The sequence below is a fragment of the Anarrhichthys ocellatus genome, unplaced genomic scaffold, assembly GCF_004355925.1.
Source record: "Anarrhichthys ocellatus isolate YVR2014 unplaced genomic scaffold, GSC_Weel_1.0 scaffold1, whole genome shotgun sequence".
NCBI lineage: Eukaryota > Metazoa > Chordata > Actinopteri > Perciformes > Anarhichadidae > Anarrhichthys > Anarrhichthys ocellatus.
Genome location: NW_022280031.1, coordinates 6939718 through 6958926, shown reverse-complemented (window position 1 = coordinate 6958926; position 19209 = coordinate 6939718). Strand labels below are relative to the sequence as shown.

Genomic DNA, 19209 nt, shown 5'->3' with positions numbered 1-19209 from the left:
CATTGGCACCGCAGCTCATTCGTTACCTTTTGGCTACGTAGCATTGGGTTAGCTAACATTAACCATTATAGACCAGGACTCCAGACCAATTGACCAAGTGGCCTATAGGAGCTATTATGGAAGCACAACAAACATGCTGCATTTCAACTTTTCTCATTTTTCAATTTTCAGTTTTAATCTGAAATAAAGTAATTTATATTAATCCAATCCTACATTTGTCTGTGTTTTAGTTCCGTGGTAAGCGGTGTGAAATCACATGCATTGGTTCAGGAGGTATTTTTCTATTCTCTCTCTTTTTCAGGTCCCTAACAGTACATTTAAAGAGGCAGTAGTGGTTCTCTGCCTTGCTCATTTTAAGGATCAAAGGTGTGACAAATTTCTGGATATGCAGCAGTACCCCTAAATGCCATTCCACCCTGCCATCTTTATGAAAATGTTTCCTTAGATCTTATTCTCTGCTCCATAGTTGATTCCCACTGAATCTCAGGGGTTGTGAGAAAGTGTTGTCATTGCCTTCTTGTTACCTACGTGTTTCTTCCGCCTGCTTGGCCTACTTAAATTTAAGTTAGTGATTTTCTGAATTTCCAAGAATACCTTCTGACGTCTCCTAGACAAATCCACAGGACCTTCGGTGTCCAGCTGAGTTTTATATGTGGTGAAGAGAGTGATGAACCTAAAATAGTGAAAGTAATAGCGGGAGGGTGCCTTTCTAGTTGTAACAAAAAAGCACAATCCTTTTACTTGTTGTAACAAAGTATCATCAAGTTTTTGGAGAGGGTGATGAGAAATTATGTATGTTCTCTCTGTTATTGATTCCTGCATGTATGGTGGTTGAACTATAATGCTAAACTGTTGTGTGGGGAAAAAAACGCTCTTCTTCCGTTTTGAGAGAATGACACCAAAATCTGGTATATGTACCATTAACATAGATCACTGAGAATGTATTTTGAGAAATGGTCAACCATCTGATTAAATCTCGTTATTGTTGTTGCAGTAAAGATTATAAATGAGATGAGAAAATAAGAACAACATTTATTTAAAAAGGATGCAGGGTACATTGTCAGTAGCATATCCACCCATCGGCACACACTGTTTAAGTTGAATCCTTAAGACAAACACTACAGTACATCTCCAAAAACACAGTTTCAGTCAGACCTCTTGATATTTGCTGCCTTTTTCCCCCCTCAACGTTGTAAGAGTGAGATTCTCCATCGTCTCCTATCGCTTTTTTTTAGTAGAGTAGAGAGATGTGACATTGAAAGAAGAGCCAAGCTAATGCACCGATCTCTGAAAACGGCTGCTTGATGTCGTGTCTTTCAAGCCACATCTGGAAGTGGAAGATTGTTTGCGTCAGTGTTATTCACCAGATCTGAGAGGACTGAATACATTTCATATATGAAAGGCTGCAATACAACATAGCGTGTCAGTATTGAGCTCTCCTGCTGTACTTATGGTTCAGTTACTCCATAGCCATGTTTATATTTGATGGTTAGTTAAGTGATGCAGTAAATCAAGCTCCAGGGGTGTTGTTGTGGTTTACTTTCCTCTTATTGGTATTTCTATTGGAGCAGCTGCCAGAGAGGTCAAAGACACTGTAAAACCCCATGAGACCCTCACCCATATCTGTCCATTTCTGTCCCCCTCAACCCATCTCTCTCTCTCTCTCTCTCACACACACACACACACACACACACACACACACACACACACACACACACACACACACACGAGCATCTTTTCTCAGACAGTTATCCTAATTATTCCAGATTACATTCCTACTTACATTACCATTTCATGAACTTCACAATTAAACAAAGTGTCTTTAGCAACACTTCCTTACAATTGTTTGCTTTTGTGGACAGAAAATTGTGTTGCGTCTCGGTATGAGTAGAACATTTTCCACACAATGAGTTTGTTCAATTTAGTTTTTCCATCTTTCTCTAAAGTGCAGTAGTGTGGTTTCATGTGGTTTCATTTGGTTGCATCTGTGAGAAGCTGTTTGGGTTCTGTCAACTAAATGGGAAGATTTGTGAAGATGATGAAGCTCATTTTGATTATTATAATTGCAAGTATACTACAGTATTCCTGTGAGGCAGCTTGGTGAGCAATAATAGTAAGAAATGTGATGCTTTTATTGATTTAGTGGGAAATTACTGCTTGTATCTTCCACTGAAGGTACAAGGTGAACTATAGAGTCGTACCCTGGGGGTGCAGGAGATTTAGTGTCTTGGTCAAGGGCATTTTAGCAGAACTTATGCTTTAACCTGTGTCCTTCGGTCTGTTATATGACGGTCTCACAGCTGGTTATGTCTCTCTCCTGCGCATTTACTTGCTTGATTAACTTCACAGCTCTTTCTCACTCACTCTTTCTGAGATCCTGTATATTCTTTACTGTTTCTGTCTATCCAGTCAATTAAAATTAAAATACAACCCTTCCAGGATACAGCAAGACATCAGAGATTCATTGTGTCTTAATCATGGTAGATATAATAATCAACAAAATGTCAAGGGACGTTCTTCTGAGGTCTTCTCAGTTTGGTTACAAAGCTGCTGTACATTACACAAGCTCATCAATTTATTTTTCCAAACCAAACTTCATGGTTATATAGACAGCAATTAAAACTAGATTCTTTGTGGACAAAATCGGTTAATGGACAGACGAGACAGGACAAGACCAAAACCAAGAAATGCAATAATTATTATGATATCATTATGCATACAGTCTTTTCCAAATAAACTTCCTTCTTCACAGAAAACAACTTTGTTCGGGTTTAGGCAACAGCACCACTTGGTTGAGTTTAGGAAAATATCATTTCGTTTTAGACAACAAAATATACTTTATGTCACAGCTCTGCCCCTTCTCTCCTGTCACTCTATCGCTCACTCACCTAATCAGCTCATTCAGTGCACCTGTTAGTCACACCCACCTCATCAGCTCAATCACTCTCACCTGCTCACTCTGCTGCACCTACTATTTAGACCCCAGTCTCACACACACTCACTGCCAGATCGTTCTCCGCTGTATGCCAGACTTTCCCGCGTTTACCCTCCGACTGTTTTCCTGTTGCCGACCCTGCCTGTTTGGACTTCTCCGCCTGGCTTCTGCCCCGATAAACGACTCGGCCTTCTGTCCCCGACCAAGAGATTCTGCCTTTGCTTCCTCTGGTTTCTGTCTGCCTTCTCCCCTGACGGCTTGGCATTCCACTGAGTGGACTTCTACATGTGTGCATATCCAGGACTGTTTGCCTTTTTTATGTTCTGCCTGGAATAAAGTCTCATTCCAATACATACAAATTGATTTTGTATACGAATAAGGGTGCTTTCTTTTCATAGCTATAGCTACGAACAGTGTATGTATGAGAACAGCCTGCATTTTCTGATTAGTCTTTGGTCCTTGACTTTGACATAGATGAAGAGTAAAGCAGTCCATGCTGACTTTGCCTCAGGCAGTGACAACAATGAGATGGAAGGACGAGCTTTTGTGCAAAGTAATGAAAGAATTTGTGCAGTTAAACGTCATGCATTTTCTAGTTGTCACTCTTTTTCAGGTTGCTAACAGTCCAATTAAAGAGATATTTGGTTTTCTGTCTTGCTCATGGACACTGGCAGGATGTGACTATTGATGGACATGGTGAGGATCAAATCTGTGAGCTTCTAAATATGGAACAGGACCTCTAACCACCAACCACATCCTGCCACCTTGTTTTTGAACTAAAATGCTTCCTTAGATCTTCTTATTCTCTGTTCCATTTTTGATGAATCTCAGAGGTTGTGATGAAGAGTTGTAATTTGTCCTTCTTGTTGCCTGTTTCTTCTGCCTGCTTTGCCTCCACTTGATATCTGTTTCTAAATAATACTTGATAGTTATGGCTGACGCACTTCAGAGCAGGTTTCAGAACAAATTGAATACCTGAAATAAAATCAAGGTATTTGCTCAGACTGGTGCAAAACTCCTCCCATCAATTTCTCAAACCTGTCATGTAACCCATAGAATACTAAAGAGATAAATATTACTTCAAGTGGTGCTTAGAGAGGCTCACAAAGTAAACTACTCTCTGATTTCTCTAATTAGGATGCTGTTATGACATACAGCAATGGAATCAGGTGTTGTTGTTTTTGGTTGAAATTAAAACCTGTATACTTTTTAGCGCTTGATTGCACATAATTAAAAAATATATGATGTTCAATGATCATTTTTTTGCAGGTGCAACACCATACGTTTGGGAATATTATCTTCAAATGAAAGGCAGTGTGATTTTCATACAAAAGAAGGATCTCATATTCTCCATCTATTACTTAATCTCCACCCATTCAAATGTAACATGTTTAATAGACAAAACACTACAGTGCAGCAAGGTCATTAATTATTAAGAGCGAGGTTGCATAACATAGAGAGGAGAGCCAGGACTGAAAGTGACCCATTTTGTAGAACCACTGTAAGGATAATTTAGGAACAGGTAATGGTCTGTAGTTTAATGGTGCTGATACCAACTGGTTGTTCACTTGCTGGTTCTTTGCTGGATGATGGATCAGTGAGGAGAGAATAAGTGGGACTGAGTCTCTTCTGAGGCGGCAGCGGGGAACGACTGACCTGCTTTTTAGACTGTTCAGTCTCATCCGCCTTCGTTTCCCGCAGGAAAGCACATATTAAAATCTAGCAGCTCCCGGACACAGAGGCAGGTTAAGTGGATGCTTGTTGACTCCATGATAGGCTATAGGGAAATAGATGGCACCCAATCAGAGAGTAGGCACGTAGGCTCAGGCCAGAAAAGGGCACCGGGAGGAAATGGAACATCTTGCTGGTCGTATAATTAAAACACGCATGCCAGGAGTGAGTTTTTATTATGATGGGAACAGTTAATCTATCGTCTATTTCTTTATTCATTTCCCTGGTGAGAGAAAATATGGATTGCTGGACAGTGAAATGAGACCTGCTTTCATCAGCTTATCTTATTTGTGGTACCATTAGAAATTCGCTGTAATTTTTATACAGAAAAAAGCTTTAATTATAGTTGTAATATTTGAAGAGGTTGTATGGTAGTTTGTTTATATGCAGGGTTTGTATACAGGTTTTAAACAGTGACACTGTTTCTAAACTGGGAAAAATATGTATAAATTACCATCTGTTTTGAAGCAATTCATCATGTTAACAATGTGATAAGAAAGAACCTAATAGTCACATGTGGAGTCGCAGAGTTCTCTGAAATACATCAAAGGGAAACTCTGGATATCAAAAGAAAGTGGAACTGAAATTATTAATCACAGATCAAACATTAGAAAATACCTGCAGGGACGGACGTATTTTAACAAACACCTTGGTGTTTATTAAAATACCTTGAAGTGACGCAAGCCGGGCACATCTCCAGACTCTCTTAGCTCTCTCTTATTGTGACATAAGAATAAATAACAACTCTGTTACATGCCACGATCATAAACTCAAACAAAATAGCCGTCACATAAGGATGTTTTGCAATTTGGCTTCTTTGGCTCAGTGGGTGTGCGACTGGGTTTGCCTTTATGCGACCGGGTTAGCTTGCTTAGCAGCGGCTCTCACTCGTTCTTTGGCTCAGTGGGTGGGTACTCATGAATAAGTTAACTCCTGCACTTCAGTGTCACATTTGTCCTTTTATTGTCTCCCATTGATTTAGTTGCGAGTTGTCGTCTGTGTTTTGTGTTGCCTGTTGTGCACACGGCTAAGGGTTTTTCAAAAACAGTGGTTGTCGGTGCTGCATTGGCTAATGGGTTCGACCAATTACAGTACACTTACGTTACTCGTGGTTCCTCTTTTGCTGGGAGAGCAATGGTGTGTTAATTAGTAAACTCACCTGATATAGTCTCTGGTGGAAAACCTGCAGTCCCTGCTGGCACGAGGGTTTAACAGAGAGAATATGATAATTATGAACAAGTTACTGTTTTAACAAGGGAAATGTCTCTGTCAGTAAAGCACACACATATATTGGTATATATCTTTCTCACATGCTGTTTTCTTTCTCTCGTCTATGACAGTATCCCTTGGAGACGTGTGTGTGTGTGTGTGTGTGTGTGTGTGTGTGTGTGTGAGAGAGATGTCTTTGTCTAGATTTCCCTGCTCATTATCGGAGCAGGTTCAAGGAAATGGGCACTCATTTGCATAGGTAGCTCTGGGGCTGGAGCCCCCATGTGTGGCAGCCAGGTGATTCATACCAGCTCCCACAGTCTTATTTTGCAGAGGATTAAATTAAAACCAATCAATCAGCCTAGAATCACCCTGACCCAGAGGAAAATGAGTCAGTTGACTGACTGGTGTGAGACCATCTAACATGTATTTGCCCTCCCGGAATAGCCCAGAATAGACATATTTGTCACACAGCCATGGCACTATCACAGGTCTATACATTCACTTCAATTTAGAGACGAGACATTTGTGCAGTTCTGAGAACGTTCACGCAGAGAGGGGCCGACCACGAGAGCATAACAATTCCAATAAAGGGAGTTGTATTGCATTGTAGGGTGTGATCTATCTGTAAACATAACTATATGATGTAGAAACCACAGGAGATCCCAAACAAAGAGAAGTGGAACACATTTATCCAGCAGCAACTTTATAGAAATGAAACCTTCAGTCTTTTTACTTTGCAAATATTATTAGAGCAAGTTCAGTATCTGGTAAAGACAATGGAGTCTTGGAGAAACTGCTTCATTAATTAATTCCTGCATTCATGTGTCACTTTGCGGCCGATCATTGCTGAGACCGGGCCGTGCAGCTCACCCAGGCCTCCTCCTGCTGCACTCTGACGGACCATCGAAGAGCTCACGTCTCTGCAATACCTTAAGGACGATACAAAAGCATAAAGCAAAATGATGCACGGTTTATGTCCTCTTTAGAGGAAATATGCTATAATATTCATAAACTCTCCACTTGTTGCACACTCCACAGGAGGGTGCAAGTGTAGGCACATAGATGTGGATGGTAATGCAACTTTAATGGACTCACACGGGTGGGCATTTCCATATTAACGGGCCAAAGAAATGGTGTTAGGTCAGCAAAGTGAAGACATTTCAAAGCTACATATGTCTGATATTTTCTGCTTGTCTGAGATATTCTATCACGTTGTCCGTGTTATTGAGTGTGCGAGTATGAAGCAGTTGACCGAGCAGAATGGCGGGACCTTTCATGTGCACACTCCACGAATTTCTACTTTAATCTGATTAGTTATTTTCATGTGATTGAACACTAGTCGCAGTTTATAATAACTTTCATGTTCGTCTCTTTTTCTTTCCAATCCCAGCACGATGTAATTATGAAAGGTTAACACCTTCATGGTATGAGGGACCTGTAAAAGTTTGTAAAGCTGTGTTGTGCAAACTTGTACAAACTGTGTAACAATGCCTCATGTTATACATCTAATTGTCCACTTTGTCTTTTTTTCCTTCACAGGAGAGGAAGCTGTGTGCATTCCCGACTATTGAGATCTGTAGCCAAGATGTCATCAAATATATGGTTCCACTGTCTCGCCAGACAGACTTCTTTGTTCCAGAGATGAAGGAGGAGGTGAAAACGGATGTTAAAGAAGAGGACTCTGATGAGGACAGGGGAACTGACATTACAGGTAATGTGTACTTTGTTCATACAACCCAGACCTATCTTCACAGCGCTGTGTTCAGCGCTAAAGAAAGGTCTGGCTCCACACATTATCTTTCTGGTATAAGGGGGTATAATATGGCTTGTTTGTATTTCTTTAACCCAATCACATTCGTCTTAGCGGCGCTAAACACAGGATTCAGCGGCGGTGCCCTTGCAAAATAGCGCAGATAGCAAAAGGGGAGCAGAATGTAGCCAATGACAGACTTATACCCACAGTCTACATGTGGTGAGTCTAACTAATTCCAACCAAACACTGTTGTTACTGTTGAGCCCTCATTAGTACTATATATTAATGATTGACTCAAAAAACTTTCCCAATAAAAACAAGTCCAGATACTAAAATAAATGTCTGTTTCACTCAAAGCAAAAACTTCAAAAAGTAAAAAGGTTCATCTCATCACATGGCAGTTGTTTTCTGTCCTTATTTGTTATTTCATCTTATTGCAGCCTGATGAAGCTTGTTGATAGAAACACAGGTTTCTGCTCTATTGAGACTACAGCTTGGAAGAAAACAGAAAATATGTGGCAACTTTTACACAGATGACATGTGATATATGGGACTCTGTCACTGCAAGTATGTGTCTGCAAGCACAATGTCTTCTCTGCCGCTATTACTCTTTCAAACATGCGGGACCTGAAGGCAGTATTGACATTGTCTTTGTACAGATCACTAGAGAAAGAAGATTGTATTGGTTCGATGGGATGGAGTGGGTGAAGGTGGGCTTATTTACATCAGGTGCTGTCATACTGAGTTTAGATTATGTTACATCCCTTGTAAACGCAGTTTAAATGTAGAAGACGTATCCGGAAGAAGGTCTTACATGATCTGTACATGTTCACTGGTCTTCTTCATATTTAGATTGGGGTCGCCATCGAAACACAATGGCGATGCCTGAGACAGGTAAAAACGCTTTCTTCAGACAGCAACAGCACAATTTTCAGCTGTATGCTGTCAGAAGACAATCTGTTGAACTGAGAGTCGAGGCTATTTACAACTATAAAATAGTTTGTCAGCATTGCCAGAATGTGACAAAGTTTTGATTATGGCTTGCTTTTCTAACGAATGAGAAAGTTAAGAAGAACGGACTAAAGTGCTGGATAAAATTTCACTATGATAATTCAGATACAATTAAGTTGATCGTGCATGTTTTTGTAATCTTTTAACGAGGGTGTCTTTCTTCCCCAGTGTGCGCGCACACACACACGCACACACACACACACACACACACACACACACACACACACACACTGCTAGTCCATGTCGATGTGTCTTTGGGCAAGACACTTAACCCCAAATACGCATCTGAATGGGTATGAACGATAGTCCTGATGAGTCCGGATGTGGCACCTTGCATGGTAGCCGCTGTCGTCAGTGTATGAATGGGTGTAAATGGGGGTGAATGTATTGGTAAAGCGCTCTGACAAGTCCATTTACCCATAATTCTCCCTTCAGAATACAAGACGTGAAGCACTTTCTCCATATATTTTGAGATTGTTTTAAACTATGATTTTAAACTATGATTTTGAATTTGGCTATTTAAATAATTGCAAAACTTTTGTTGATCGTCACAAGCTTTTAATCAAAGTGGAGCTTCAGTCAAACACGGCAGTTGTTCAGATGAGATGATGAATTTCATCAAGCTGCAGCACAATGTTTAATGACTTTTATTGGATCCATTTTGCTGGAAAATACAGTGAAGTGAAGCCTAGCAGCTTCTGGAGTTCCAGAAAGGGTATGACATGAGCGTTAACAGCTCTTGCAGAAAAATCCAAGTGTTAGCAGTGGCTAGTCTAACACATGCCATGATGGGGGTGTTTACGAGTGGTTTCTTCTATACATGAAAATATCCCAAATAAGATCATTACCATCCCTTACTAAACAAAGGAATTTAATGTAAATGCAATATACCTAACAATCCAGTATCCAGGGGCGACCGTGGCTCACTGGCTTAAGAGGGTTGTCTGGTAACCGCAGGGTCAACGGTTCGATCCTCGACTGGGATGTGCCACGTGTTGAAGTGTCCCTGAGCAAGACACTGCAGAGGTCAAATTTCGTGTATGTGTATATGACAATAAAAAGGGTTTCTATTCTATTCTATCTATTCTAAACAAATAAAAACTGATTATGATTCCGCCTTTAGCTATACGGGTGTGGTATAGCTAAAGGCGGAACTACAGTAAGTATGCAGAGTTGTCAGACAGAATTAATATCCTGATTAAAAAAAATCACCTGAAAGACAGTTACTATCAACCATCAATAACCTAATGGTGAAACCCAAATTCTTGTTCATCACATGGAATCAAGTAGTGGTAATATTACAGAAGCGGAGCTTTAGATAAAAACAGGCCTTTGGGATCACAATGTAGATGACTGGCTACAAAAAGCATCCTCGTATGCGTTAGGCTCTGTTTAAAGGGGTGTGTAAGTGTAAGGGTGTGTAGTTATGTTCCTTTGCAAACACCCAGGGCCTCTTTATTGTTCACAGGAGCGCTGAGAAGGAGCTATTGTGTTTGGTGGTAGCAGAAACATAAATTGAGTTTCAAGAGTGACTAAATTTCTATTGCAAAGTTTGCTGTAGCCACTTGTGAAATTAGAATGTAAACTTATCTTGTTTGTTTCTTTTCAAAGAAAAGTTGAATGTCTTTAAATCTGAAGAAGCTGTTCTTGTCAGCTCAGGTATTATGTGTTCATACGACAACAAGAAAGCAGATGTGTGGGTGTATGAATGTCTTCCTATTTGTGTGCAGAGTGTCTTTCTATCATGCGTTGGTGTAGTACATGAGGTTTAGGGCTATCTCCGAAATGGAGACTGTGAGTGTGTTTCTGTTCCCAGATACAGCTGAACTTTCTCAATGAGAGACAGAACAATCAGTGGATCTGAGCTTCGTCTGGCAAGCCAGCGGTGGAAATCCTGCTCTGGCACCTCGGAGATTGCCTTCGACTTTTCATCTCTCAACTCCCGTATCCACATTACAGACTGTCTTGACCATAAACTCTGCTGGTGGCCGAACGTTTGTCCTGTTTAACATGTTCTCACAGCACACTGAGAACAAGTAAACACTCAAACAAAATGAGAACACTTTTATGATGATCTGGTGATCACAGTGGAGCCACTGTTTGTGCTGCGAGTTGTTAATCTTTTGAGGACACAAACCAGCCGGAGTGTTAAACGGTATCTTCATCACAGAAAGCCACAGGGGACTTATGGGACCCAGCTAAGGTACAACCTTACTAAATATGGCAGGCTTGTTCAACTAATTTGAAATTGGTATCCTTTTACTTAATGTCTATTTTTTTTTTTTGTAATCTTGGTATAATAACACTTCACCATGTAATAACCTGCTATTAAAGTGTGTGATGATTGTGGGAGGTATCAGATGTGGCTGTGTTTTGATGTTAAATGTGATACAACGAGCCCTAACACCATTCACTAAGAGACATGAAGTGTGTTTCCATCCATGTTTCCTTGCATCAGATATAAAAAGTCTACACTTTAAATTTGGCATTTCAGTGAAAGCAAAATGCAATAAAGTGCAATAGAAACAGAATAAATGATGACATGAAGCATGAGAAAGTCCTCTAAATCTTCAACATCTGAGACGAAAAATAGCGGCAGACAGAAAAATCAATGTGTGGATTGATGAGGAGGCCGTAACCTTCCTCAAATTTATACTTGAAACAAACAAAAATACCATATTTACCTCTGCCAAGGAGGTTGTGTTTTCAGTTTGGTTTGTTTTGTCAGCAGGATTACGGAAATGTTTTCATGAAACTTGGTGGAAGGCTGTAGCATGCGGGCCAAAGAGGAACCCATTACATTTTTTGGAGAGGATTGGTCTTGGCGGAGGTCCGCACTCTCCGAGTGTCAATCTAGTTACATCATGTTTGCCACGTCATTTATGTTTGTTTGAGGTTTGACTGGTGCCCTTTTAATTAATAACATCATATTGTCCAAATTTGCACAAAATTTTGGATGTAAACACACTGTTTACCATGACACACATGTGCAACAATACATTGAGAATACATGTGTTTACCTTATGATGAGTATCCTTTAATGCTTCTTCCTCCCAGCCCTAATTCGTAAACGAGAAGATCCATATACTGTATCACCTCTTTATGCACTTTATTGTCGCACTTCTCTCGCCTTCCACTCAGACTCTGATTCTCCAAACTCTCAGCATGCCTCAGCCCTATCTGTCTCTAATTACCTCCTTAAAAATCCTCTCCTCTGTTCCAAACAGTTGGAAGAACAAGACCTTGATTCGCTGCTAATAATCCCAATGGGCCCAATTTAGCAGCTAATTTAGGCAAATGTTATCTAAAAGACTTTCAGAGGCACAGCTGGCTTCAACCAGGGTACCAATTTCAGGACTTGCTTGCAGTTGTAGAGGGGGTGCAAATTGTCCAGGGTGCCGAGGCTCTTCCTTGGGGGGCTGTCCACCTAATTACCCTAAATAGACCCATTATTTCCTGTAAAATTCCTTGTATTGTAAAATGAGTCTCTCTGGAAAAGTGCTTTTTACTGCAACATGCAAATGAAATATAAATCACTAACTACACACCATCTATACCATATGCATTATAAAGCAATACTTCTCAGTCGCATGACATTCACACCAGACCTGATCCACTGACGACCATTCCCAGTGGTTTTGTTTGGACCTGCTAGCTAATCAACAGGCCTATAAATGGATATTATAAATAACCTAAATGGACTTCCCATTTATGATATTCTTCACTGCCGACAGGATCAGATCTGCTGGATGTGATAATTAGATTGCTGAGTGATGTTGAGATTCGAGTGAATGAGAAAGAAAGACTGACCTCAGCGAGGAGCTCGGAGACTCTCTGTTTATTGTATTTGGGTCCCAGATGACACACTTTGATGTGTGGATGAGATTTATTTGGAGTGTGAAAGCAGCAGGAAAAAACGGCTCGGACAATAGTGTGTTCGTGTCCTGTGGGACAGTCAAGTCAACTCGTTAGATTTCATTTGTGGACGACACTTTATATGGAGGCTGTTCATTTCATTTCAAACCAAATAAGATATATTAAGTCCATATAAAAAAGGGGAAAGTGTCAGTATATTACACAAGTACGGGAGAGGCAAAATTGTCAAATAATACAATAACGATCATAAATTGGAAAAAGTTAAACCCAGAATTTGTCACAGAGGTTTAAACCTGCTTTTTGTCATTTGTCACATTCTCCAGTCACTGAAGTGTCTTCTGGAGGACCAACGGTTTAAAGCTCACGGAGTAATATTTGTTGTGTAGTTGGGAGACGTGTTGTGCTCTTACAATTTTAATTCTTGATTCCTATTTTCCTTTTGTAATTTTAGGCATTTTAAGCAACAAAGGCCTCATACCTGTCATGTATGTCCCGTGTTTCAGCTGTGCTATTTATTTTTTGTATCTTTGGACTACCTGACGATTTATTTCAACCTTCCTGTAAGATTTTCATATTGCTGGCTTTTCCTGCAGGTTCTGTGTTTAAGCTCACGACATTACAGCAATTACCTTCTAGTTCACTTACACACAAATGCCTAAAAATAACAGTAGAAAGAGATAATGAATAGCTATTTGATAACAGAGAATCATAGATCAAAGGGCAATTAGAATCAGGTTTAGGCTGAAAGCATGTGGGTGAGGAATTCGCCATCAATTAAGCTAATGGACGTTGTTCGTGATGATTTCAGATATGTGTTATGTGCTACAGACGGCCGCAGCAAAATCTTCCCTCTCTGCAAAGGTAGCTGTAGCGTAGCACAATACAGGAACGTTAGATGCAAGTAATGTTGCTAACATGGCTATGACTTGTCTTTGAGTTATATGAAAGATCTTTTCTCTCTTTAACAATAATAATGGGGTTCCTCTGAGCTCAGCTGGCACATAGACTCCCAAAGAGCTTTAATAACCATGTTCAAGCCGAAGGCAGCGGGGTTTGTATCATTATAATATAGTAACTTAAAGATATCGATCTGGTGAATTTTAAGTGGCCAAAGAATCATAAAGGTTTCATATCACAAACGTTATTATGCCCAGCTTTGATCAAAGGGTGACAGAGAAAGATAATGCTTGTACACACATCTTTACACCTTTGCATCATCTACAATGAGGTTTATTACAAAGCATAATGCTAATGTTGGTGACTGTATGTATCATTAACCTTTGATTCTATATGAAAATAATGATGTTTTTTAGCTTTAAATGGTAATTTCAGTCCTTCAGTTGATCCGGTCATATATATCTAATATATCAACAATTAATCTTTTTGTGAAACATCTTAACAACTTGTGGATAGATTGTATGTAATACATGTACAGACAGTCACTGTTTTTAGAGGATGAATCCCATGACCATTCCTCTAGCGCCACCATGATGTTGATTTGTGGTTTTGGGTTAAATAAAATATTGTCCGAAAGGATAAATTGTAATAACTTTCGGGTCAAAATGTTAATTTGTCCAACACCTTGGATTAAGACTCACTATGTCCAATACTTCTTTAATGTGGGGTGAACATTTAGGAGGTACAGTAACCAGTATAGGGTATTTCAAACTGTATTTTTCATTGTGCGCTTGTGGAGGTAGTAATGGCTTCTTTACAGTGCCACCAAGGGGAATCAAATTAGCTAATAATAAATCAGCACACCTGTAGTTCACTCTAATTGAGTTTTGCTTGCCTCTAATTGTAGTTTGTTTTTTTGCACGCTCACACAGCCTATTTTATATGTGTCTTTTTTCCGCGTTGCTGCAGGTGCAGACTCCCACAGTGATGTGAGCTCAGTGAGCGGCGGTGTGCCCTGGGACAGCAGAGAGACATCCCTGGCTGCTTCCACAGCCGCCTCCCTGGCTTCTTCCCTGCCTCTGAGGGACGTAATGGATGCAAATGAAGACATTAAGCATAGGGACAACAGCGAGAGAGGCTCAAACGAGTCCATGGGCAGCGGCTCGTCCTTTGAGGAGCTTGACATGGATCAGGAGGAGCAGGAGGCGGGAGAAGAGAGGGAGGAGAAGGGAGATGGAGAAGAGGCGGAGGTCCCCGAGGGTGAAGACGCAGCTAGAGAAGAGGTTGAACTGGTGGCCGAGAAGAAGGAGCCGGTGGAGGAGGATGAAGAGATAAGAGATGAGGCCATGTAACACTGGCATGCTAGAGAGTTTCTCAGTTGTCGCTGGTTATCTGTCATGTAATCTTGTTGGTGGATCTAAAGCTGTTCATGCCATGACCACCATGCCCTATTTCTGCGCCATCTAATTCTTTTTTGAAGCCTGTACTTTTTGTTATGGTGTCATTTTTTTTTTTTAAATCATGACCGATCCTATATTTAAACTCTGTCAAGATAGGACAACAGACTCTATCAGGATATGACAATTTGGTGAAGTCTTCTTGAGTAAACCTAATTTTCTCTGCACATGGTGTGCAGCAAATGAGAGGCAAGACTTGTTCAACTCTGTATTTCATTTCAAACTGTAATCCTGTGTGAATCGCTGCCATTCCTGTTCAGATCAGGGGTGATACTTCAGTTTAAAATGTACTTAAATAGATGGACAGCGATGCCTGGATCATAATATAGCATAATATAGCATAATCTTGCCCGTGTGTGAAAGTTGATATTGTACCCCACTTTCAAGGTCATGTTTGAGGATTTTATGTAACGTGTTGGTGTCTTGATATGCAGTAGTGATGGGGTGAGAATGTGCCGGAGCTAATGACGTAGACATTTTGATGGACCTATTAAGTGTGGTATATGTTTTTTTTCCAATTTGGACAATATATATCCCACAGGGGAAAACTCTGAGGGAGAAAAAGATTGCATCAACACCAGTAAAGTAACTTCACCGTAGCCTCCAATTCACCAGGAGTATAATTTCAAATGTAATTCAAAGGTGTAAACTTTTCTACTTGGATGCTGTAGTGTACAGACCTTTGTTGTCTCACTGTGCTCAGATAATTGCTTTAGTTTTTTAATGTAATGTTCTCCTCTATAGTCGGTTTGTTGAACCACTCCACAGTTCTGTTTGTAGCCAAAATTCACTCTCTTCCAGAGACTAGTTGTGATATGTTTGTAGGTTGAAATTGTTGGTGCCGTGAGACATTGCAAGTAATGTACAGCACATTGCCATGGCTGTGTCTTTCTGTCTGTATTAACATTTTCAAATGAAAAGTAAAGTTGACAGGAAGAAGTTGTGCTTAGATTTTGTTGCACACAGAAATCATAAAGACCTTATTCCATCCAGTTGTCTGTATTAAGACTGAGAATGTAGGCTATTTTTTTAACAAAGCCGCATCATTACTGCTCTACTCTGAGGACAATTCTCATCCATTTTTATTTGTCTGTATCTCAACCGAGAGAAGTTACAAAGTGTGGGTGGCAGTGGGACACATTGTTGTCTAAAAGCTAGCGCCTAATACCTTATCAAGCTCTCTCTTGTGCGCTAACTGCTTTCATGGTTTCACATTGTAATGACTGTCTCTTGCCGCTGCTGCTTTTTCAAAGGCAAGGACATGGAATTCAGAAGCTGAATAAAAGAAAAAAACTTTCAAGAAAGAGCCAATAATGATATAATTTATGTTTCAGTTCGGAAAATTCAGTAAAGCTATTTTAAGATTTTCTTGAGGGAGCAATTTCCTCTGGCACAATTAAAATATTGAATCAATGCGCACAAAATAAAACAAATATGGAAAGCACAAACACTCAAGACTATTACAAAATGTTCTCCTGAGCAGGACCTGCGTTATTCTAAGCAGCATTTGAATGAGGGGTTTGGCATTTGTGTCGCTTAATCAGCTGTGAGTACAGCAGCAGAGGAAGAATAGGCTCCAACACACTATTACTGTTTGATGGACACATATCCACACAGCCAGTGGTCCTTAATGAGCATCGTGACCTTTAAGTACAAATGTTTTCATTTACCCATAGTAGGAACAGTAACTTCACTGTATTACACCATCAACCATCAACTCAACCAGAGAGAGAAAAAATCCTTCTTGCTTCTGCTCGGGCCAACATAATGGTGGGTATGGGTTTATCACATAAATATCATATATTACAGATATATTAAATAATACATTTGAGGTCATTTACAAACTTAAGTTATTCTTACATAATTTGTCCACACGAGAGCAAGTTTAATTTATCACATGTAAAATGTGAAGCACATTACATATTATATGTTCATTTTATGTCCTTATTTTGAAAAATGGATATCGACCACTATACCTCATACTGTATGTTATTATTATAAGCTCTCAAATGTCTGTATGTTGCTCCAAAATTCGATATTGGGCTGACATTTGTAGACTTTTCCATGGTGCAGAAAAGAACACAATCCTCAATAGCACAAGATACACAGTAGGTGACAAATCAAAATACCGTTTGGAAGAACGCTGATTGTCCCTCCAGCAGAGTGCTTGCACCTTGGAGTGTAGGAGCCCCTTATTGAGACACTTCATGTTGTGTGCTTTAATTTGACCCTCCATCTTTACACTGTTCTGTTCTTGCAATATAGAAGTTGGCTATAGAACAAATCATTAGAAACTATACTACGGACATATTACCCTGATTGTTCAGACCATGGGAGAAGTCAAGTTATAAAATATCCCACCTGACAGTCTGTCTTGTGATTAGACTCTGAGATTGGTGGCTGTACTGCTGACAGAGGTGTGATCCATCTGCGGGGACAGATGCCCTCACCACATGCCTGTTGCACTTTCAGTTTTTAATCCTGCCACCACAACCTTTGTCCAAAGGCAAAAATGAACATCAGCCTGGAAGAGACTTGCGATGACACACTGGGTCAACAAATGATTTGATTAATTGTGAAACCCACAGGGGTGTCGTGCAGCTTTGATAGGGTAGACTATCGCCTTCCCATGGTGTTAATTATTAATCTCATTACATTGCACGTGGAAAGAGATTGTGGGGGCGGGGGGGGGGCTCAACCACTGCGTGTCTGAAGCTGCTTTCGCTAGAGGAAAGGGTCACAGCTCACCCTCTAAAAGTGCATGTCCCCCTGTGCGCATCGCGGTGCCATCTGGGACTGACCTCACACTCTTCCGTGCCGTGTCACAACTTGTTTGCGGCTCCCAAAGAAAATTCCCGCCGCTGAAGATGAGCGGTCTCTAAAGAATCGTTATTATAATATACTGTAGCCCCCTCCTGACCGATTGAACAAATAAAGGTAGCGACCCTTAAAGCGTCTCCGCATCCGATTCAACAGCTTACCAACTAGAACAAAGCGGCTGAAAGAAATCTTTTCCACCATGCTCTAAATTACATAATGTTCGTTTGCGATCTCCAGGACTGTTCATGCGTGGAGCAACCGCGCCTTTGTCCAGGTGTCCAAAGAGAGTTGAGGCTCTCCTTTGTTGATGGCTCATCTGAACAAGATCTTTTTTGAAAATATTGCCAGTTACTGAAGATTTTGCGTAGCCTGCTTGAGTAACAGGTAGAATTTTAACTTTGTGTCCGATTGACGGGTTTCTTGCGCGCCATAGCCGTTAATCTGTCATCCTATCAGGCTCATAAACGTCACATTTGTTTTTCTAGATTGGTCTTTATATTTATATTTCCCCACAGTTGATGCTCAAAAACGTGAACGCCTTTTTCCCCCCATCAGAATAGTGAAGTGGGCGTCAGTTGCATTTGCTGAGGAGATGTGAATTTTGAACCGCTGTCAGCAGGATCCGACCTCCAGGTATCCGGGCAGGCTCGTCGTTGTAGTTTCAGAGTGGGTTTTTTCAGAACCACGGACAGCTCCTCGCGGCTCAGCTGCACGCGGTTCAAACTTCAGGCAGCGACACACTCGCCTCGTTTATTCATTCACTCATTCTTCCAGCACCACTGTAGTTCACATCCACGTTGGTTTTAGGTTTAGAAAAGTCAACACTGCTGCAAAGGATATGCCTTGGGTTTGCACGCTCCATTCATCACACGGCAGCGCTGGAAACTGAGGAACCCTGCGGGTAAGATATTTGGTGTGTGTGTATGTGTGTGTGTGTTTTTTTTTTTTTTTGTATCGACTGATTTGTGCATTGGATGCCTGAAGGTACATTTTTTGTGAACTTCTGCGATATGGTTTTTAGAGAGGGAAATCTTTTAGTATTCAGGTTTGAATTTGTTGAGAAGTTGACCTCACCCTTGTAGTTTACATCCTTAAAGTATATTTGTGTAATCTAAAGACAAAGGGGATAGAGGAATATATGCGTTATTTGTCATTTCTGGCAATATTCGTTTTGTTTTTATTCACACTATTTACGATTTCTATATACCGTATAATGATCACATTTCACACAGCCATACTCGCTGAACAACACTCCACATGTGCGAGGCTGCTGACAAACTACTAAACAGGCTCTGCAGCACACGACAACCACCATATCTCCGATCTCGCTCATTTGACAAAACACTTTGTATGATAAAAAATTGCAAAATAGTATAAAACTAATTATCAAGTCAAAAACTTGATAATTAGTTTGTGAGGCGTTGTATAGAAGTAGGTGGTCTCCATAAACACGGTTCATCATTTGGTTCGGTTTCAATCTTAGGTGTCATTTCTTAATAGTTTGAGGATACCCAGAA

At 40.4% G+C, this 19209-nt stretch overlaps 2 protein-coding genes across 2 annotated transcripts in view; both read left to right on the top strand.

Annotated features, from left to right (window-relative positions):
- Positions 1–7933, top strand: part of tex264a (testis expressed 264, ER-phagy receptor a) — a 52200-nt gene extending 44267 nt beyond the window's left edge. Inside the window, exon 3 of the mRNA XM_031850186.1 lies at positions 7418–7933. Coding sequence (XP_031706046.1) covers positions 7418–7786 — 369 coding nt within the window. The 3' untranslated portion in view covers positions 7787–7933. The remainder of the gene's footprint in view (positions 1–7417) is intronic.
- A 6832-nt stretch (positions 7934–14765) lies between these two features.
- Positions 14766–19209, top strand: part of grm2a (glutamate receptor, metabotropic 2a) — a 33186-nt gene continuing 28742 nt past the window's right edge. Inside the window, exon 1 of the mRNA XM_031850149.1 lies at positions 14766–18593. The gene's annotated coding sequence lies outside the window, so the exon portion shown is untranslated. The remainder of the gene's footprint in view (positions 18594–19209) is intronic.